General features: G+C 35.6%; 2 protein-coding genes across 4 annotated transcripts in view; one reads left to right on the plus strand and one right to left on the minus strand.

The window, feature by feature from the left end:
- The window catches only part of lili (LMBR1-like protein), a 138,106-nt gene extending 117,745 nt beyond the window's left edge, over positions 1 to 20,361 (plus strand). For 2 of the 3 annotated variants that reach the window (XM_069831331.1, XM_069831324.1), the window contains exons 9-12: positions 1,597 to 1,828; positions 9,194 to 9,350; positions 13,110 to 13,223; positions 19,772 to 20,361. In XM_069831331.1, coding sequence (XP_069687432.1) covers positions 1,597 to 1,828; positions 9,194 to 9,350; positions 13,110 to 13,212 — 492 coding nt within the window. In that variant the 3' untranslated portion in view covers positions 13,213 to 13,223; positions 19,772 to 20,361. Of the gene's footprint in view, positions 1 to 1,596; positions 1,829 to 2,827; positions 2,931 to 9,193; positions 9,351 to 13,109; positions 13,224 to 19,771 lie in introns of those variants that run through there. The other variant, XR_011333178.1, reaches the window with a different exon arrangement.
- LOC138694522 (uncharacterized) overlaps positions 14,095 to 23,280 on the minus strand; it is a 42,797-nt gene continuing 33,611 nt past the window's right edge. The window contains exon 6 of the mRNA XM_069818367.1: positions 14,095 to 14,193. Within this exon, the coding sequence (XP_069674468.1) occupies positions 14,095 to 14,193 (99 nt within the window). The remainder of the gene's footprint in view (positions 14,194 to 23,280) is intronic.

Here is a 23,280-nt window from a genome sequence, read left to right on the forward strand (position 1 = left end):
TCTTAAACACTCAGAAGTCCTAATTTCTTGTTGTTGTTGTTGCTGCTGCTGGTGTTGTTGTTGTTGTTGTTATTATTATTATTATTATTATTATTATTATTATTATTATTATTATTTACAACATTAAACTAACTCCTATAAAGATCAGCAGCACTAAAAGGAGCCATTTAAAAATAGTTTGCTTCCTTATTGTACAGGGACATCATTTTATTTTTACTAACATTTTTAATATTAACCTGTCTATACCTTTAGAGAACCGGAAACACCGCTTGCTCCCCCCTCCAAGACTGGAGTTCGATGATACTGGCGTAAAACACAAATCACTCTACTAGGTATAGGAAGGAAGAAAAGTAGTTCATCCATTTACGTAAACTAGGAAATATCGCTATTTTGAGTTTGATAATTTTCATTAGGTTTTTCTTTAATCAAAGTACAGTACTGTATTAAGAATAAGTGTTTTTACTCACGAAGTGAGTTATCCATGCGAACGTATTCATTATGCAGTATATATTATACTGTCTACAGCACATTAGCGTACAATATAGAGAAAGAAGTTAAATTGAAAAATAATCATAATATGAATATTTAAACACAATTTTGAAAATGGTGGCCGTTCATTTCGATACAGGCTTCAGTTCTTTTGTGCATATTATCGCACTATAGACTATTGCATCTAATTCCAATTGCCAGTTTCGTCCTTCGTACTAGTAACTCATGTTGAAATAATTCTGTACCTCCTCTACGTACTGTAAATTCAATCTTCACTTCTGCCCGACCCGAAAATATAAAATTACTCAGACATGCTATCTACTGTCCGTCCAAGTGGTTATGCCGCAGGATTGTAGAAAGGGAGGAACTCACGTGACAGTTAATTACTTAACGAGTCCCTTTTATTTAAGTTAAATTAAACAGCTGTATAATATTACGTAAACTTCCAATTCCTAAGAGAAATTAATGTTTTCAGAAAAGAGCTATTACAGAGGGGCGAGCAGAAGCAGGTGGGGGAAATCGGGATGCGACGTAGGCAAACGGACAGTACCTGTGCGAAAATATGATTCAATATTGAAAGCTCTTTCGTCACTGGAAAACGCGAACATACTTCTGGAACGTACTATATTCAGTAACTCAGTACTGCTTACTATCTGCGGTCTTGGTTCTGTGTGGAGTTGGAACTTCCTTAGTAGAAGGGGTGGGAGTGAAGTACATTCAAAAACTCAGGTACAATAAAAATTGAAGTAAAAATAAAATGATGTCCCTGTATAATGACAACATGACCATCATAAGAGACAACACAGGAAAAATACAAGACAAAGACTAGATGTCCACTTTCTTCAGAAGAAATCGAACACAAGTCAACTTGATTAATAGAGAACTACATTTAGCCACGGAATATTTAGTTAATTAATTTTATTAACTTATTTATTCATTCATTTATTTATTTATTTATTACTTATTTGTTTATTATTTACTTTTTTTTATTCATTTATTTGTATTTATTTATTTATTCATTTATTTGTATTTATTTATTTATTCATTTGTTTATTTATTTTTTCACAAAACATATTTGATTGTACAGCAATTTGATTTGCTTTTCAGCAATTGACATTAGGTATTAGTTCACTGTCCAAGCTGGGACCAGTTGGTGCAGCATTGGAGATAGTGCTGATATTTTACCTGGTAGCCACATCAAGTGTTGGACTATACACTCTACCTTTCCTCTCGAGAGTGAGACCAAGGACCAAGAGGACTCCACTGACTCACATAATAGCCAACTGTGGCCTTGTATTGGTGCTGAGCTCGGCACTACCTCTACTTTCACGCATTTTGGGTAAGATTTAAATTGAATATTGTTACAGCTAAATAAAGTAATTTTCCATTAATAAAATCGTATGAAATTAGTATATTATTATTTGCTTTTTCTCACATTCTAATATTTATTGGTTTCATATAACAGTGTTGTACAATTCCAAATAATATTATTATTTGTGTCTCCCCTCCCCCATTCAAACATTGTTTTTGTTCAGAGTATTATCACAGTCTAGTATATACAGTCACGAAGCTCAATACGTAGTAAATATGCATCCATAGACAGTTGCTAACCGCTAGGATCGCTCATATCGCCTCATTACAGGCAATGCGAAATAGTACCGGCACAGTCTATTGTTCCTAGCACCCTCACAACTCAAGCTTCGTGACTGTCTATACTTGACTGTGGTATTATCATTTATGTATTCATCGCACTTCTTCAGTATCATGTTTATTCACAGTATGTTGAATAAATAATGTACATATCATAACATGTTCACTTGTGTTTATTTGATACAAAAACAGATCCACTTTTTTTTTTCTATATTCATTAGACGGTCCCCTATAATCCAGGTGCCTAGAATAGCAATGGCAGAAAATAGAAAAGATTGGAGAATGCTAGGTTTGCAGCGAAAGACTTACTCTTGGGCAGAACGTTATGAATGAATGAGAATAGCAATGGCTTACATACCACTAAGTGCATATTTAGATTTTTGTTGCAACATACTCCTTAACATTGTACTCTTTCATCACTGTAAATGCTATAAGTTGGTACATCTTCTAAATAAACGAAATTGTTATTGAAACAGATACAGCGCTTCACCTTATGCAATGAATTGAGCTTTGTAAAAATAACAACAGTGTATACATCCGTGATGTATGGAGGCAGTTGTACATTTAATGCAGGCTATTTAACCTGGAATACATAGAGAATATTTAAACTGGAATTTCCCATGAAAATATTCGCCTAAAAATTCAACAGAAAATTATGATAATGTGAACTAATATATGTCAATTACAGCGCCTTCAACTTGAGATGCAACCCAGGTACCGGCAGGCGGGCCGTACTCTCAAGTGGTAACACCCAGTGGCATTGTGCTGTAATTGAACTACTAAGGGGCCCGGTATGCATTCTTTCTACCTGTATTTATTGTTAGTTTATCTTCTGTAACATTAATTGAAGGTGTTTATTTCCCTACTTTAAGACATAAAATGTTCAAAATGACTTCCGCCAGCTTCAATACAACGCTCACACTGGGGAAAAAGATGATGAAATATGCATCCAATTCCTGCCTTGAAATGCTGGAGATCATAGGCCGAATATTTTCTTGAAGTTCTTGTAATGTGTGAGGATTTTTCATTTGCACTTTATGTTTTAACATACCCCAAAGATAAAAGTCACGTGGATTAAGATCCGGGGAATGCGGGAGCCAATTAACGATCACTTGGTCACCAAACACATGTCTTAATTCCTGCATATATCGCTCGGCTGTGTGGGCTGTTGCATTGTCTTGCATAAACCATTCATAATTTTTTTCTTCCTCGTTCATTTGTTAAAAAAAATTGAGACAATATGTCATTGATGTAACAATGAGAATCAATGTGTTATAATGGAAGATTGGTCCGATTACACTCCTGGAAGTGATCGCACACCACACACCAACCTTAACATCATGCAGAGGTGCTTCATGAAGCACATGGGGATTGTTGTCACTCCAATAGCTATTATTCTGTGAATTTACATATCCATTTAAATGCAACTATGCTTCATCGGCAAAGAACAATGTTTGGAATTGATTATGCCATCTTATGTGTAATTTAAAAGCCAGTTACATAAATTAATTCTACCATTATGGCCAGGAATGTTCATTTTGTGAACTTTTCTAATTTTATGTAAAAATTCTTAAAGAGTGCTTCAATACCATCAAGCTTTTCCTCTGTTAGTACAATGCGTCTCTTCTTTTTATCCGTGTCTTAAACTGAACCAGTGGTACAAAAATTTCCTGAATATTCGAAATCGTGACCTTATTTGGGACAGTTGCATCAGGGAATTGACAATGAAATTTACGACGACAACTTTTGTAAGATTTCTTCTTCGCATACGTTAAAAGTAAAAACACACTCTGTTCAGTGGTAAACACCATGAGAAATTTAAACTTACACGTTAAATTAAAACTAAAACTGACCAAACATGTACACACCTTACAGAAGAGAAACTAACACTAATTGCATTTCGAGCTGCTTATCAGTTCAATGATCACTGCTCAACATGTCCACACCTTACAGAAGAGAAACAAACACTAATAGCATGCTGGGTCACACAACACCGCTGGGTTTTCCCGCTATAGAGACCCGCCTATCGCACACCCACCTGCTGTGACCAGGGTTGCATCTTAAGTTGAAGGTTCTGTATTTTGCTAAGGTCATAAAATTGTTCTTCTTTCTCTGTTAATGTCTTCCATAATTACTTTAAAGGTACTGTATTTGTTTGTTCATTTCTGTCTATCTTTATTTCTTGTTTTAATTTCTGACCATGTTGTCTGTGTTCCTAGCTTTATGCAATAAACCCTCTTCATCCAGAATGTTTATTATTTGATAAGGTGCCTGTTGAGTACACATTGTGAGGTCCACTTATTCTCCTTCCAATGCACAGTGAACTTGATTCGTTAGTCTTTTCTAGATCTCTGAATGATTGAGGCAACATCATGTTTTGGAAAGTGCCTGCATAGATTTTTTATGCAAATAATGTGCAATATGTAATTTTTAAATTACGAGAATTTAAAGCTTTTTCAGTTCCGTGAAAACTAGCTATGAGTGATAGGCCTACATATAGTGAATCATCACATGAGCATCCCAGTTATTTTAGGAAACACTCTATCGAAAAAACATTGATGAGATAATTTGTAAAATGTGGGCAATTGAAGATTACGAAATACAAAATGGGTATTTAACCTTCCTGTTATGTTCGTGGCTAAATGACCTGTTGCATTTACTAAACTTGGTACAAAACGCAAAATAACTGTTATTGTCCTTCATCCAGTCTATATCCTTCATTTTCTTCAAACAGCAGTTGTTTCAATGTGTACATTTAATAACTATTAATTAAATTCAAGGGTACAGAAACTGCATTTATTATTATTATTATTATTATTATTATTATTATTATGATTATTATTATTATTATTATTATTATTATAATTGCTCCATTTAAAACATTAATTTCAATACAATATTTATATGCTTTTGATGATACGATTCCTTTTGATTGATTGATTGATTGATTGATTGATTGATTGATTGATTGATTGAAAGCAACTTTTGTTTTAGTTACAGAACAATGAAACATTTTTCTTATACTACTACTACTACTACTAAAACAATAATAATAATAATCATCATCATCATGTCCTTCATGTGCTAAACCCTAGTGGATCTGTTACAGTCTCATGCCAGCATTTTCGTGGTCTTCCCAAATTTCTCCTTCCTCTTGGTACATAGACAATAATTTGTCTAGGCCATCTAGTGCAATCCATTCTTTCGACATGTTTCGTCCACTGAAGTCTGTATTGTTGAACAAAATGAATTATAGAATCTGTTTTTAGTTCTTTCAGTATGTCTTCATTTTTATGATGTTCAAGCAATGAGCATCTCGCTGTCTCATAAACCTCATTTCACCTGCTGTTAGCCTTTTCTCATCAGCTTTTCTGATTGTCTATACCTCACTGCCATGTCAGAACTGATCGAGCTAATGTTTTGTAGACTTTTAGCTTCACATGTTTTTGAACTTGGAAGGATTTGAAGACAGTGTTCATTACTCCTGTGATTTTTATAATTTTAGGTATTTTGCTTGCCATATCTTCATCAGTAATATAAGCTAAATTATTGCCTAAATAGTTAAATGAATTGACATGTTCAGTTAGTTTATTATTTATCATGATTTTACTTGAAATTGGATCTTGTCCTAAAAATGCCATGATTTTTATAAAATAATAATGATGAACGTTTTTGACTTCATACAGCAGTTTGTTGTTGTTTAGTCAACTGTCCGAAGACAGGTCTGAACCACACAAGTGATACCAAAAAGCACAACTTATGAGGCAACTAGGCCAGGAGATAATGGGGTAGGGTGGCTAGTTCCTTTCCCCCTCCAATGCATACATTGCCGAATAGCTATGTTACGCTAATCAGATTTCAGATGCATACAAACATTGTTCTTCCTCTGACACATATCGTCAAATGAGATGTACTGCCTGATAATAGAGGAACCTATCAGCCAGAACCTTATTCAGAGGATACAGCAGTTTAATTTACAGATTAAAATAAAAAATTGACACACATGAATTTTATTATTAATTGTGTCTGTGGGTATTCACATTCAGAGTTCCCATGAAATGATGCAAGCCTGACATCTGAAAGATGGTATTAAAAGTATTTCACAAAGAAAGTACTGTTTCTATAAACAAAAACGTTCACCTTTAGGATACACAATACAAGTACTCAAATAGCAGTTTCGAAATCCGCGCTTTTTCACCTGCAAATGGCGGCTGTTCATTGCTTCAATTTGAGAACATGCTTCTCATATGTGGATAGGGGCTCATATGTGAGAGGGCTTTGAGTAATCCTAAAAAAAATATCACTAAGAATATCGTCCATAACTTTCATAAAAAAAAAATAATAATACAGCATCAGATTTTTCAATTTGATACATTGTGAATGCGTCATTTAGACAGTTTGTTTTTATTTATGAATTATGTATAATGTTGTTGCAGTCTGATATTCTGTTGCGGCACCAGTACATATCGAGACTTGCATTGCATAGAAGGTATTATTTTTGTAATAGTGTGTGTTTCTCTGCACCAAAATATCTAGACTAAGTGAAGAGGACTTGTATAGAATTGTGAATGAGCCATGATGAATTCGTCCATCCAGATGGTTTGGCTTGGTTCCCGGTCAGGTCGTGATGGAATTTGTGTGGTGGACAAAACAGACATTGCAGAGGGTTTTTCTCGGGGTACTTCCATTTCCCTCTTTCTTTTCATAAACACTCTTTACTTCCCATCAATTCACCTATCATCTGCAATAGTAAAAATAAGCTGAGTGAAGTCTTGGGTGTAGTACGGGTTTCTGATGCTGGTATAAGAAAGGCTTAGGGCTCCAGGCCTCTGGGACTTATCAAGACTACTCGTGATTATACACATTTCACATTTCTCCCAATACCATGTATGTTTAGAAATTGAATCTGGTTGTTCCTTAATTAGAATTGGAAATTAAATTCAAGATAATGTATCTTGCATAGATGTAACAAGTTCTGCATTCTTTCTTTTCTTGATGTGTATGTTATGGCCCCTGGCTGTATCAGGAAGGGTTTAGGGATCCAGGCTCGTAGGGCTTATCAGACTAGTCATCCACGAAATGGGAATCGGGCAGGATGGCCCACCTGTCGGCATTGGATTCAGGAATGTTACCCAGGCTACTTGTCGGACTTGGACAGTTATCACATACAGTATATAGGGCACACAATGGGCCAAAGAATTCCTAAATATACAGGCTTGTTCCTGGTCCAGCCCTCGAAAAACCAAACCAAAAGTGCCTGTCCTCCTGAAGATCATACCCAATTTGCTTTTTCAAGAAAAGATTAATGAAACCTAAACGTTATCATTTTCACTATTTATTACAGAAGATATGTTCAAAATGATTCTGAATGAGACAAATAGAGAAATGACACAACTACTACAAGCAAAAGATAAAACTTCCAGACTCGTTTCATATCAAGAAATCCAGCTTATTTGGGTGTCCTGATATTAGCTGGTATGTATATCTGCTGAAGAATCTCTTCAGTATTTGTGGGATAACATGGATGGATGTTCGACGTGTTTTTTGTGCAACAATGTCATTTCAGTACTTCCATAACATAGGAGATTTCTCAGGTATAATAGCTTGGACGACGTCTTGACTGCTTTTAGAACTATTTTTGAAATGGAATAAAAGAAGGAAGAATCTGTGAGAGATTGAAATTTGTATCTGATGATAGTTCACCTTTGTAAAGTTATGGACCAAGCAGTTTAAATGGGAGTTGGAAGTCCTTTGAAGATGATCTCCACATGGCCTTCAGAAGTATCTTTACCAGAAATCTGCTAGAATGTGGAGGCTATGATTATGTAAGATGTCGTGTTAAGGTTAATCCTGCTCGCAAACTAGGCATTTCAGTAGGCACAGTTCCCACAGTCGTTTGTACACATTCGACAATGTCAAAGTTTCTTCCCAATCGGTACCCAGTGGGTACCAGACCAGGAAGCATGTTGCTAGGAATTCAGTGAAGAGAATTTAGACCTTTTAGAGAGAATTTCATTGACTTTACTCGTGAATTGTTATGGGGGATGAAATGTAAATTCACTGACATAATCCTGAGTCAAACATCACTGAAGAAAATTATACTTCCACAATGAAGTCATTACTTATGGCTCTCAAACATAAACATCATAGACAACTGTTAGGAGGCATGTTGCTGCTTTACAACATTGCACTGAGACACAAATTCCAAAAATCGATGGCTGCTATTGAGAAATGTGGATTCATGGAGCTACACCAACCACTGTACAGTTCAGGACTGTTCCCAAGTGATTTTCTCTTTCGAAACCTGAAGAAATTCCTATGTGGACAGCAATTTATCGACTGTAATGCCCTCAAGAAAGTGGTAACAGATTGACTGGAGAACAAAAACGAATCCTTCTATTCCGAAGAGATTAAATCACTGGAGGCAAAGTGTGATTAAATGAGATTATATTGAGAATTAATTAGATGAATTTGATCATCAGAATTTATTTTTATACTGAGGTAGATAAATTTATTGAATTCTTCTCGTATATCACTTGTCTTTCTGCCACAAGTAAATCATATTACATTATATCAAATAAGAGAAAAATAATAGGGGCAATGAGATTTTTCTTTAAATGGAGGAATTAGAATTCACTTATCTGTAAAAATTGGTCGATATAATAATACCAATAAAGAAGTGCTTCATAGGTATTATATGGATTAGAGATGAAAGGTGGGACAAATCCACACTCACTTAGGCTATTGTACTATCCAAATTTCTACGTGGGTGAGAACTGGCAAACATATTTTGCATGAAGTTCTCAATTAGGGATAGGGTTCTTTTTATGTACCATAAATCTACGACTCGTGCCTCTTAGCTTTCTTTTCACCCAAGAGGAAGCCATGGTTAAGATTTTATCATCCTTTAATATTCATTGTCCTTGACTAGCTTTGAACGTGCAAATCTTAGATCCAGTGGCTAGCATAGTAACCATTGAGGACGACGCAGTTCGTATGTGCAATTATTTCCCATTGAAGCCTTGATGAAGGAAAATTGATGTTCTTTGAACAGGGATAACGAACTTCGACCTTCTGGGTGACTTCGGACGCATTGAATGGCTTGGAAACTTCAAGATTGTTCTCCTGTATAACCTTGTGTTTGCTGCCACAGCAACCCTCTGTCTTGTCAACAAGTTCACTGCCACTGTTAGAAGAGAACTTTATGCTCGGTAAGTTAAAACATTGTAGCATCGATTAACTCAAGATATTTAAATTGCTTATGTAATTTCGCATACATCTTAAACTGCAGCCTAGTCTATCCCTTGCTAGACCCATTTTAGCTTATCTCTTGTAATGCTTTTAATCCTATAAAAAGTCTTTGCTTAAGTTCTTGGAATTTATTTACTTCCTGAATGTACACTTTTCCATAATACTATAGGTAGTTTAATCAGGTGAGTAAGGAAATTTCGCGGGTGCTCGTGTAAAGGGAGTTAAGGTATATGTACACCTTTACATGCAAAACATTTTGTTTTATATAATTTTGCTCTGTAAAATTGTTATACAATTGAGAATGGTACCAGAAAGAGAATGGAGTGAACAGATCCCTTAAAATTATGACTAAATTCTTTTTAAAAATTATTTTGTTTATAATTTGACTTGCAACTTGAAACATAATAGCTCATGCAGTTTTTAAGATAGAACCACAGTTTTTTCACTGTTTTATAGCTAAAACTATTCTTTAGTGCCTGACATAGAGCTATTTTTTTTTTTTTTATTTACATTAATTAAATATTACCATATATGTAACTTACAATAATATTTTATATTGCATAAATCATGTAAAAACTCCATAGATAATTATTAATTATATTAATGTTATTTTACTCATTGTCAGGCACTGGGGGACAATTCAAGCTTCAAAATGACACCAATATCTTCTTGGTATCACCATATTTGACTGAGATGTCATGTTTGAAAGAATTAAATATTCTAAAATTACTATTTACAGGAAATGATCCACAAACTTTCAGAGCTTAGAAGACTCCATCATCATAAGTCATCCCTTAAGCAGCTTCATGTTGGTCCTGTTTCAGCTTCTTTCTGCCTCTCAAATAGGCTACCTCCGCCTTGTTTTAACTTCAGGTGTTGAATGTTTTTTTTTTTTTTTGTCCCTATTTCTATTGGTGCAACAAATCCTGTGGTGGTGTTTGTCCCAGGGTTTATGCTCATCCTCCTCAGAATTGTAATTTCTACTTTTGGACTCTTATTAAAATGACGTACAACATCATTGACACACAAATTTACAGTTTTATGACTAACAGTAAAAGATGATAAATTACTTCATTATGTAAAAAAGTTTTTTCAATCTAATGATCATGCCCAGATATCTATGCGTCTATTTCGGGACTAGAGAGAAGTTTATTTTACAAGCAATGCTGGACGAGGGGATTGACTGCTACGAAGATCACTCCAAAAGTAGCCTAAGTGACCATGGCTGATGACGCAGCATTTTGGAAAATGGGACTTATCTGAAAAACCATAAGGCATAAATCGAAAATTCTTATATCAAATTAAAGAGGAGAAAATTCTCTATTAAAATAGTTATATTTTGAAAATTCTAATTTTTCATCATTTTTTGCATTTTGTGGGTGTACATATACCTTAAGTTGATTTGGCTAAACTGGAATAAGTACAGATTTGAACTATCCAAAATTACTTTTCTCTCGTGTTAAAGGGGTTAAGTCACTCGTCCATCTATGATGCAGTTACAGTGCTCCATATTTTATGACAAAGGGGTTTTGTTCAGTACCAAAGGAGAGAAGTTTACATACCTTGTAATTTGACTTAACCCCCTTTACACGAGCCCCCGCGATTTACTACATCTTGAAACTCTGCCATCGTGATTTTTTCGCGTTGGACCTATGGAATTAATCTCAAGAGTTTCTTCTTTTTCTATTCTTTAGGAACGTGAAAAGAGTTGACTTCATGATTCCATACTTTCTAGCCACATCTTCCCTCTTCATATCTTGTATAATTTTATTTTTCTCTTGTAAAGAGGACTGTTTTCTTTGCTTCTTGCTACCTTTCATAAAAGAGTAGAAACAAGAACCACAAGAAATAAAAGTGTCATCTTTAAAAAATATAATAAATTGAAAAATGTAATTTCTTTCTGTATAAAGGTGTACCTCCGCCCATAAGAAAAGAATAATAATATAATTGATTTGTTAACCGGGAGAAAAAAGGAAAAACAAAATACTAGAACAATACTTGCAAAAATATGATTATTTTTCTGCATTTATTTGGAAAAAAATTATCATTGTTTCATTTCACAGAGCATAAAAAATAATTAGCACCTTATGAATAAACATTTTTCGATCTGGTAGAGTATGTTATCACTGAATAAAAGAACACTTACAGAAGATTTTGGGGAATGTTTCTGTCCACGAAATGAAGGTAGCTGCACAAGTGTGATTTGTGTGTGCCAAACAGATTATGGTGGAGCAAGTCCATGTCATGATAAAATTGAAAGTCAACATTATGACTGGAGCTGATGTTGCTGGAAGCATATTGATAATTCCTTATAGGCCTATGCTGCACTGTGATTATTTGTACATATTATTTTGGGAGTTCAATAAGAGAAACTCGTGTCCTTCATAAATAAGTACTTGTTCGATCTAAAGAAGTGTAGTTTACAGAAATATGCTTTATCAAAATGAGAACTAACTAACTATAGTCAACTCTGGATATAGTGAACTCGGTTATGGTGAACATTCGCCTATAATGAACTTAAATCGTTTGTCCCGACCCGTAAACTTTAAAAAGTACATTAATATTTCCGTTTATAGTGAATCCTCGCTTCGGTTATAGTGAACCTTTTATCCTGACAAATTCTTATTTGAAGTCAAACTTTCTTGTATAAAATTGAAGGAATGTGTTGAGAACAACATTCTAAGTTTCTCACTCCTTTAGTCAAAGGACAAAGGTAGGATTAGTGATTTCTAGACAATGAGCTGTACTGTAAATTTAGGTAACGCGTGACGACCTTGCCTCACTCCACCATCGAAGGGTTGACATTCTGTTCTCAGGCAGTCTACTCTACTGTTATTTCTAATCCTCCACCGTCAAGGGTTGCCTTTTGTTTTCAGAAACATTTCCATTATGACTGATAGCATTGAAACAACGGAAAATGAAATTGCCTTCTTTTATTAAAAGGGGACGGACATTATGTCCAGAGGATAAATCAAGGTAAGATTTCGATGGCTTTCAAACTCCATCAACCCTCTCCCAGTTTCCATTAAGTGACCCGGGAAATTCCAAGGCTGAGTACGCAGTCACACCATAACAACGTTTGTCATTTCTACCTGGTCAGTCTGTTTCTAGTGCTCGAACAGTGAATGTACTGTATAAAAATGTCGAAGCGTAAAGTGTTTTCTTTGGAAGATAAAGCGAATATTGTAAGTGACATTGAATGTGGTCTTTGGCAAGTGCACATGAGTCGATAGCACAGTTTAAGTAAATCATATGTGAGTAACAGTATATAGTATACAGTGTAATCCATTCCACAAAAATTAAATATTTTATTTTCTTGTTCACAATTTCATTCATTTCTGTCATTTAAGGTTAGGGGAGAGACACTTCGGATATAGTGAATGAAATATGCAAATCCACAGAGGTACATTATATACAGAGTTGGAATCAGTCTCATTTTCATATGACCTCTTTTACTTAAAATTGCCTCTGAAATAAGATCCGTAAGTGCTGTTCAAATTTCGTTTATCACTGTGTATAGGTGCAATGATGTCATGAAAAAATATAAGCTTTTTTTGGAATCCAAACTTGAATATTAATATTACAATACTGTACATATTGTTTTACAACACAATATTTTCCATACTGGTAAATAAATGTGGAAGTACTAGAATTTTTCTTAGTGGTGAGGAATGATAGAAGATTGAGCTAATTATGTTTACTATGATTAATTATTATAGACTTAAAAGTTTCCTGTTCACAATGCTACACAAGCCTCGAGTACGACATTCAGTATCATGGGCATCAACCACCCCAAGTCCAACATCTGGAAAGGAAGACTGATAAAACTAATTGTAAGTAATCTTGTGACTTCTAAGTATTGAACTTTGCTTTTGACATCTGTTCTGTATTTATATATTTGTCAATGGCATCTTTCAATTATTTTTTTTTTAAACTTATGAAAGTGATAACTTCAGTATGGGCGATATTTCAATTCCTGACACATTATGGTCACTCAATCATAATTAAATATAATATACATTACTTTCGTTATTCCTTTTATTACTTTTATGTTACATAATAATATACATTTTGCAAAAAAAATCCCACTTATTTTCGTAAAATGTTAAGTAAAACATCCAGTTTTTGATTCTGATAAGTAAATAATAAGACTTATTATCATAATATAACATTTTAATTGTTAATGTTGGTTATGACAATACAATGGATTTTTTAAGTTAATTTTGTGAGATGTCCGAGTGATGTCACCACCACCACCATCATCCAGGTGTTTAATTTCTCCTCCCCTTTGCTTATTTCTTACTGTTATCTGCACTGTCTGAGCCTGTTTCCTTAATGAAAAATGTGTAGATATCAAACTCCAACATGGTCTTGCAAGGAGAATTCGAGAGAGAGTACAGTGTATGCATGCCTTCCAAGAGACACAATACTGACCTTAGTGAGAAAGTTTGAAATAACAGAATCTTTGTTCAACAAGACGCATTCATTGCACATCTGGTTTGGCAAATGCAGCAAGAAGACATCCGGGCCCATCTACAGCAATCTCTAAAATTTAAATTAAATTATGGTTTGTTTAACGATGCTTGCAACTACCGAGGTTATATGAACATCGCCGATGTACCAGAATTTTATCCTGCAGGAGTTCTTTTACATGCCAGTAAATCTACTGACATTTAAAATCAATCTGGGCCAGGATCGAACCCCTCAACCTCGGGCACAGAAGGCCAGCTCTCTACCGACTGTGTCACACAGATCAACTGCAGCATTCTCCTCAGAAATCATTGTCTCAGGAGGCAGGTATTCCTAATCAACATGTCAAAGAACAGCAAAGATTGTAAAACTGCGGCTATAGAGGATTACTGACTTTCACATGTTGCAGGATGCTGGATAAGAAGAAATGAGTCCATTACTGCACATGATTCACAGACGGATCTTGGATCTACCTGGATATAGGAATCCCAAAACGCACCCATTTGTGCCTCATATAATCCACACGGTATTCATAAAATACCCCTGCATCCATAGAAGATTATAGAGCAAAATGTATACAATGCTGCACAGCAGTACATAGCAACATCAGCTTTGAAATTGTTTGTTTATTCCAGCAGGTCTGCCATTTCATTTGCGATGAATCAGTGGTCCATACAAATGTGCATTGAGGTTGTGGAAGCTTTTATTCATGTAAATAGTGCAATCACAGTTCAGTGTTTCTTTCGCCAAGGACATTGTCATCATCATATTCCTAATAGATGGACAATTGTGTCATGGGTCCAGTCTTAGAGAGAATGTGGAAAAACAAGAATTCGTCAGGTAGGCCAAAAACCATCCAAATGCCTGAGAATGTCAATCATGTTCGAGTAGAAATGTAGCAAATTCCACAGTGCTCAGCCCGTCAACATTTGTTGACAATGCAAATCAGCCGGCGTTTGCTTCACTGGATATTGAAAGCAGATTTGAAATTTCATGCTTATAAGCTGCAAGTTGTTCATGAGTTATGTGCAATTCACTAGCAGATGAGAGTAACATTGTGCGCAAATTCAAGAAATGATTGTTGAGAACAACAATATTCTGCCTAATTTACTCATGTCGGATGAAGCACATTTCCATTTAACCAAATTTGTCAACAAGCAAAACTTCCGGTTTTGGTCAGACACCAACCCTCAGTTGCTTCATGAAACTCCACTGCACAGCCCTAAAGTTACAGTGTGGTGCGGTGTAGCCAGATTTGAAATTATTGGTTCATACTTTTTCGAGGACCCCAGGGCAGAACCGTACTGTTAACTCAGAATGATATCTTCAGATGCTCAACACCTTCCTGGTACCTGAATTAAGAAGAGTAGAACATCTTGACACATGGTTCCAACAAGAGGGGCTGCTACTGTCCACACAGCCAATATCAGCATGAACAGATTGTGACAGTTACTTCCAGGCCAATTCATTTCTCACTTTGGTGACATCTACTGGCCTTCCAGATCCCCGGACTTATCAGTTCCAGATTTCTTTTTTTGGGACTACCTCAAGGAGAGGATATATTCCACTCGCAAGGAGTCAATTGCGGAATTACAGGCTTCCATCCACAATTCTTCCCTTTATATCCACACAACTCAAATGGACTGACAGGACACCAAAAACCCAACTTTGAGTGCACACAATTCTGTGTGGCTTAAATTGTGGCTTTCTGTTAACGTACCTACAGTAACGAATATATTACGCAAATCTGGCTTTCAAGTAGAAACTCCCTGTGAAGCATTTATTACAGTCTGCAATGCACTGCCTAATTATCTTATAGATTTGAAGGACCATGAGAAAAGGTTTAGAAAAGAATTAACCAAATTTCTACATACTCATACCTTCTACACAACTGATGAATTATTTATGCCTGTGAATTGAATTATTCTACTTAATTTGAAATGTACAATTTTATATAGCTCATCTAAAATATGTTTTTATATTGACTTAATCTCTTTACTATGTATTGTATATTTTTGTTTAGCTTAACTGATGAATTGTATATGCTATAAATTGAATAGTAGTCTGTATAGCTCAACTGATGAATTGTTTAAGCTTATAAATTGAATTAATCTACTTGATACAATTTTGTATAGCTTAACGAAAATATGTTTGTAAATTGAATTAATTTGTTTACTATGTGTTGTATATTTTGTATAGTTTGGCTGATGAATTGTATATGCTTTTAAAATGAATAGTAGTCTGTATAGCTCTACTTATGAATTGTATATCCTGTAAATTGAATAGTAGTCTGTATAGCTCAACTGATGAATGTTTATGATTATAAATTGAATTAATCTGTTTACCTTGAATTGTATAGTTTGGCTGATGAATTGTTTATGTTTGTAATTTGAAGTAATTTGCATGATATGTATTATTAATTTCTGTATATCTCAACTGATTGAATTGCTTATGCCTTTAAATTGAATTAACTTGCTTGCTGTGTAGTATATTTTATAGCTCAACTGATGAATACTCGTTTGGGTTTGTAAATTTAATAATCTGATTGGCTATGTACTGTATATTTTTAGTAGAGCCATCGATGTAGCTCAGTCAGCAGAAAGGCTGGCCTGCTGATCCAGAGCTGCGCTCGGGCTTGGTTCAGATCCCCCATTTGGTCTGATTGATTGGTTTCTTCAGAGGTTTTCCCCAGCCATGGGACTGATGCTGGTTGGTTTATGGCAAGTCCTCGGCCTCACTTCACTTCACCCCCGTTTGGTCTGATTACCTGGTTGGGTTTTTTTCCGAGATTTTCCCAACCATAAGGCAAATGCCAGGTAATCTTTTGGCGAATCCTCGGCCTCACCTCATCGCACTACATCTCGCCAAAAAATTGTAGAAATTGTAAAAAATTTGTAAAAATTGTAATTATAATCTTGTAAAATTTTGACTTATTCCACATCTTAAAGCTTTATTGCTAATGTAAGATCTATGGAATATAATAAATGAAATGAAATGGAAAAAAAGATGAATCCTCTCGGTTTCCTTTTGCTTTCCCATACCAGGATATGACTGCCAGAATGGTTACCTTGAAGCTCAAGGAACTTTTCTCTTTATTTGGCACTCCTGCGTATGTTCATTCTGATAGAGCTTCGAACTTCATGTCTCAAGAACTGAAGTCCTATCTCTGTGCTGTAGATGTTGCCACAAGTAGAACTACACCCTACAATCCACAAGGTAATGGGCAAGGAGAACCAATACAGACGTGGACAAATTATTAGCAAAATTGGAGATTTTTATTATATATTTTTACGAAGTATGATTCTTCAATTTAGACTACAGTTGACATCTTTGCGAATTTTCAAATTATTAGAAAAATCGAAGATTTGTATGTATATTTTTACAAAATTACACTCTTCAATTTAGACTACAATTGATATTTTTGCATATTTACAAATTATTAGCAAAAGTGAAGATTTTTTTGTATATTTTACAACATTCGACTCTTCAATTTGGACTATAGGTGACATTTTGGATATTTCCAAATTATTAGCAAAACTGAAGATTTTTTATTATATATTTTTACAAAATTTGACCCTTCACTTTAGACTGCAGTTGACATTTTTGCATATTTACAAATTATTAGCAAAATTGAAGATTTCATTATATATATTTTACAAAATTTGACTCTTCAATTTAGAATAGCCTACATTTGACATTTTGCATATTTCTATCTACTGTAATGATAGAAATATGCAAAATTGTCAACTGTAGTCTAAATTGAAAAGTCAAATTTTGTAAATATAATTATCATAAAAATCGTCAATTTTATTAATAATTTGTCCACGTCTGTATGTAGGGATAATCTGGAAGACAATTGAACTAGCTCTAAGAAATCGGAATTTGAACAATGCCAGATGGGAAGAAGACTACCAGGAAGCCTTACATTCTATTTGCTCACTGTTATGTACATCTACCAAAGCAACACCATACGAACGACTGTTCAGTTTTTCTAGAAGATCAAGCAACAGGATGATGAACCCTAGACCAGTCTTAATGAAGCGACCTGTTTGTTATTCGAAGTACGAACCTATTGTTGAAGAAGTATTTTTATTAGAAGGAAACCCTGAGTACTTACATGTAAGATTGCATGATAGAAGAGAGGCAACGGTGTCCACAAGACATCTGGCGCCTCTAGGAAGTAATCTAGAGGAAAGAGTTCCAGAAGGAGTTGCTATACCAATCTCTATTCAAGACATGGAGACATAAGAACCATTTTTACCTGATCAGACCCAGGAAGTTAAGAATAAGGACAGCCCTATTTCGGTACTTGATTATGATCTTCGAGACCAACCTCCTAGACGAAGTACTCGTGAACATCGCCCTCCAGCTTACTTAGCAGAATACACTATTTGGGTGGGGTGAATGTAGTAGAGCAAAATCTTTGGAACCTCTCTCTAATACAACCTCTTTGTCAATGTTATATTATAGAGATTCTTTTGTTCCATTGTGATATACTTATAATATATATATTGTGACAGCGACATGAGATTCGAACTCACGACCAGCGTCCCGCAAGAAAGCAGATCGCACGGAGGAATGGCGCGCGGCGAAGAGGGGAAAGGTCCAACGCGGCGAGAGAGTGGAGCGAGAGTGCGTGCGCATCTGGTGCTGGTAGAGAGGAGAGGGCTCTGGCTTTTTCTGGAGTGCCATCTCTAGAGACGCGTGGAACCTTCGAGGCTACGTCGCTGTGGTTATAAATTACGGACGCGAAGGAATGACAGCAGTTTTCAGTTGATTAGTCAGCCAGTCAGTGAGAAAGCCAGAGCAAGCAAGCCAGTCTTGTGTACCGGAGTTCGACTCGAGTGTGCGTCCGCATCTGCGTCAGCATCCGAAGGCCTGAGTTCGAGTGCAGTGGACCGCAGTTGGAGGGACCTGAGTTCGAGTGCAGTGGACCGCAGTTGGAGGGACCCGAGTTCGAGTACAGTGAACTGTCTCTGAAGGTCTGTGTTTCGAGATACTGTGAACTCGAGTGACTGAGATAGAAGAACTGTGAACTGAGAACTGATAGTTCTGATTTGTAAATAGTGCTTTGTAAATATTAGTTAAGATTAACAGTTCATTGTTGTGCGTAATAGTCCAAGTAAATTGTCATTGTCGTCGGTGGAGTGCTATAACGAATACTGTGTTGAGTGAAGATCCAATTGTTGACGAGAGCGTTTAAGGTGAATTGTAGAAAGGAATTATTGTTGTGACGAATAAATTACATTGTTGTAACTAATAAAATTTACAATATATATATATATATATATATATATGTATAATAATATGAAAGTACAGTTCTATTTAGTTTAATAAAGTCTAGAAGTCAGACTAATCATTCTCTTTTTATAACACCCCCCCCACACTTATTTTCTCCCCTCACTTCACTTCACTTGCCATTGACATCTTTGCCCCCCCCCCACTATCTACTTTTTCTTTCTTTTTTCTCTCACTACTTCTGCCACTCACCAACTCAAATCATATTGTTTCATACTATTCTCCCCTCTTTCTTCGCCACTGTCCCCTGGATCAGTTCCATTTCTCTTCGACTGCCTTGCCATTGTTTCTTCCTGATGCTGCAATTCTCGTACTCTCTTTGGAATGCCCCCAAATGTGAGTAATCGAAATTCTGACGCAATTGCAGTAGTTTTTCACATAGATATTTTGAATATTCTGCAGTAAAAATTCATCTAACCGTATAAAAAATAAATTGGTTACCATAAATTTTTTAATAACTCTGCTGTATATGTCATTATACACCTTATATTATTATTTTCGTTCTCTCAGCATTCCAATCTACAGCATTTCTAATGAATTTGATGTCTGATTAAGTTTAAAAAAAAAAACGAAATTGGTCATAAAAATTATACCTTTGATTTTGTGTTTATAGGTGGCACTATTGGGATGAGCTCTGAAGAAACAAGTCAAAGATGAAATGGTCTTGCAGTTTTTGTTTCAACGAAACAGTTCAGTTATTGTGATCAATAACTTTGCTCTATCGATGGAGTTATGTGCTGGTGTGAATGAAGTGTTTTTTAAGTATATTTACATATGCTTGAATGTGTTATTTCTGTGCCTGAATGAACATGAACTGAATTTAACTACTGCATTCAAGTATCTCGTTAACTTAGATACTGAGTGTAATAATTAAATTGTAATGATCCAAATGAAACTAAATACTCTGTGAAGTTAAGACTTTTTCCTCACTATTGTTAATATTTATTTGGTATCCTCGTGTATTTGTTATATGCAGTTTGTAGTGTAAACTTTTTTGTGTTTGTGATGAACAGAGACAATTCCTATGAACTTTAACAAAATTGTATTTATATGTTGTAACATATTTGATATAATTATGCAAGTGTACCCAAGAGCACAGGTTAGTCTTAACTGACTCATTCTTGATTTTATACAAGACTGAATTCATTATATGCCATACTGTACTATGAGATATGTACATAAATGTATCTGAATTTCATATGAGGAAGGAAATTATCTTTTTATCGATAGTGATTTGCAAAAATAAGTTATGTACCTTTCTGTCATAAGTACATATGCTGTTTCAGAAGTTTTTGTATATAGTGGTAGAACTAGGTGAATTTCATGTCAACCAAATGATATCATAAGATGTCCACACCTGTGAAGTAACGGTTAGCGTGTCTGGCCGTGAAACCAGGTGGCCCGGGTTCGATTCCCTGTTGGGACAAGTTACCTGGTTGAGGTTTTTTCCGGGGTTTTCCCTCAACCCAATATGAGCAAATGCTGGGTAACTTTTGGTGTTGGACCCCGGACTCATTTCACTAGCATTATCACCATCTCATTCAGATGCTAAATAACCTAAGATGTTGATAAAGCATCGTAAAATAACCTACTAAAATAAAATAAAAATAAGATATACAGGGAATATCTTTTAAATGTCCCGGAGAGTTGGAACTTATCAGTCACGGCTGCAGAGTGACTGTCTCCCATTATGAATACACCCACTGCTCACCTGGCAGGCAAGCAATGTACAGTTATTTGTACTTACCCAGCTCATATTTTATGCTCAAAATGTCCCCCATTGACTGCTACACATTGCTGACACCTTCTGATAAAATTATTGACTTTCACAAGTTCAGCATCACTGATTGACTCCATTTCAGCTCTTATGTAGTCTTTAAGTTCGTTTATTATGTGTGGGTTTCTTGCATAAACCTTATTTTCAAGTGCCCCCTCATAAGTAATAGTGTCCACACCTGTGGAGTAACAGTCAGCGCGTCTGGCCGCGAAACCAGGTGGCCCGGGTTCGATTCCCGGTCGGGGCAAGTTACCTGGTTGAGGTTTTTTCCGGGGTTTTCCCTCAACCCAATATGAGCAAATGCTGGGTAACTTTCGGTGTTGGACCCCAGACTCATTTCACCGGCATTATCACCTTCATCTCATTCAGACGCTAAATAACCAAAGATGTTGATAAAGCGTCGTAAAATAACCTACTAAAATAAAATAAATAAGTAATAGTCACATAAATCTGGGCTTGTAGGAGGCCACAGTTCTTGCTAATAATTCTCCTACCAAAAATACGACACAATTCAATCATGGATGTATCGGCAGTGTGAACTGAGACTGAAAATTGCTGAAAGAATACTGGCAAGCGTTCTGCACAAGTTAGTTCATCAAAAAATGGGTCAAGAATTACATTTACATTTTTCTCACTGTTAATTTTGCCCTAAAAAAAAAGACCTAATAATTCGGAACTCATTTATTGCACACCAGACGCCAACTTTTTCCCAGTGCAAAGGTGTTTCGATTACTATGTCTGGTTTCTCCTGACCATAATATTTGTTACTTTGGGAACAGACATATCCATTCAAATAAAACCATGCTTCATCTGAAAAAAAGAAAAAGGTCAATTTCGGGTCGATTTCTCCAGAATGTACCCTCTGTAAAATCCAATTACAAAACTGCAACCTGTTATTGGGGTCTTGCTTCCTTAATTGTTGGACTATTTGAATTTTGTAAGGCTTTAATTTTAAGTAATTTTACTGCTCTATGAGCAGATGGTTTACTTATATTCGTTTTCTGCGCCAAATGCCCAAGAGATTTTTGCGGTGTGTGTTCTAATCTCTCTCCAGTCCCATCTAATTTGCCTTCTGTGAGAACATGTCATCTCTTGCATCTTTTACGATCATTTCTGCAGTGCCTGGGAAAAGTGACATAAGTCAGTTTCCACAAACCTTTTTTAATAATTTATTGACAACTTACGGAACATCTGCTTGCTTGGAAAAAGAGACAAGTATTTCTCCCATTACAATAATTCATACAGAAAAAAATCAAATCGACATAAACCAGTGTAAGTTGTCAATAAATTATCAAAAAAGGTTTGTGGAAACTGACTTATGTCACTTTTCCCAGGCACTGCAGTTATTGAACCTGTTTCTTTGAATTTTTTAGCTAGGATTTTAATTGTTTTTACACAAGGTACGGGTCTGCCCCGTAAGGCAGCCAGTCTAGTGCTGAGACTACCAACTGGGAACTGCGTCATCAGCATGTTAGTCACAAGGTTGCCTGGGAGCAGGAAGCAGCAACTCTCCCGGACAGTTAAAAGATATTCCCTCTATATTTCGTCACAGCATTTCTTACATGTAATAGTGGACCTCATATTTTCACATATACGGTGCCACCATTACAAATAACACTTCTTTGCAGTATACTTTATTAAAACTACCCTAATCCCATTAGCAATCTCTCATCTTGCTTCTCAGTCCATTGTCTATGTACGGTAATACTTATCTTACCTTGTTTTTGCTATTCATTATTTATTCGCTAATTCACATATACCTTCTGTTTATACCAGTTCACTTCTATAGTCGATTTGTTATTCAGATCACTATTTACTATAACAACTTACGTGCACCATCAATAATTTCTACTATTCACACCTTCCTTAAGGTACGGTCACACATCGCTACTTTTGCAGCGCAACTTTTGTACTGCAGCTGCAAAAGTTGTGTGTTGTGTTCACACGTAAGCCAAAAGTAGCGCGCTGCACGCTACTTTTTGTGCTGCGCAACCCGAGTGCTGCAAAAGTTGCAACTGGAGGTTGCGAGTCTGTTCACACACAAGGCGCTACTATTGCAGCCGCAGTCATGCTGCAGGTTTCCATCTCCGTGTTGACTTCTCAATATACATTTTGTGGTTATGTTCGCATTATTAAGAAACTCATGCGAAAGCTTTCTTATCTATTATTTGCTTTTCTGTCGTATCTAGTATTCAGAAATTGACATTATTTTTACTATAAAGCTTTTAAAAATGTCTATATACTTAAATGATAACCAACAGTATATTCACGTAATCAATGTTGGCAACCCTCCTGTTTCGAACTATGCTATGGAAAATTTAAAAAATGAATTATATCATCAGCAA

The sequence above is a fragment of the Periplaneta americana genome, chromosome 1 (genome assembly GCF_040183065.1).
Source record: "Periplaneta americana isolate PAMFEO1 chromosome 1, P.americana_PAMFEO1_priV1, whole genome shotgun sequence".
NCBI classification, from domain to species: domain Eukaryota; kingdom Metazoa; phylum Arthropoda; class Insecta; order Blattodea; family Blattidae; genus Periplaneta; species Periplaneta americana.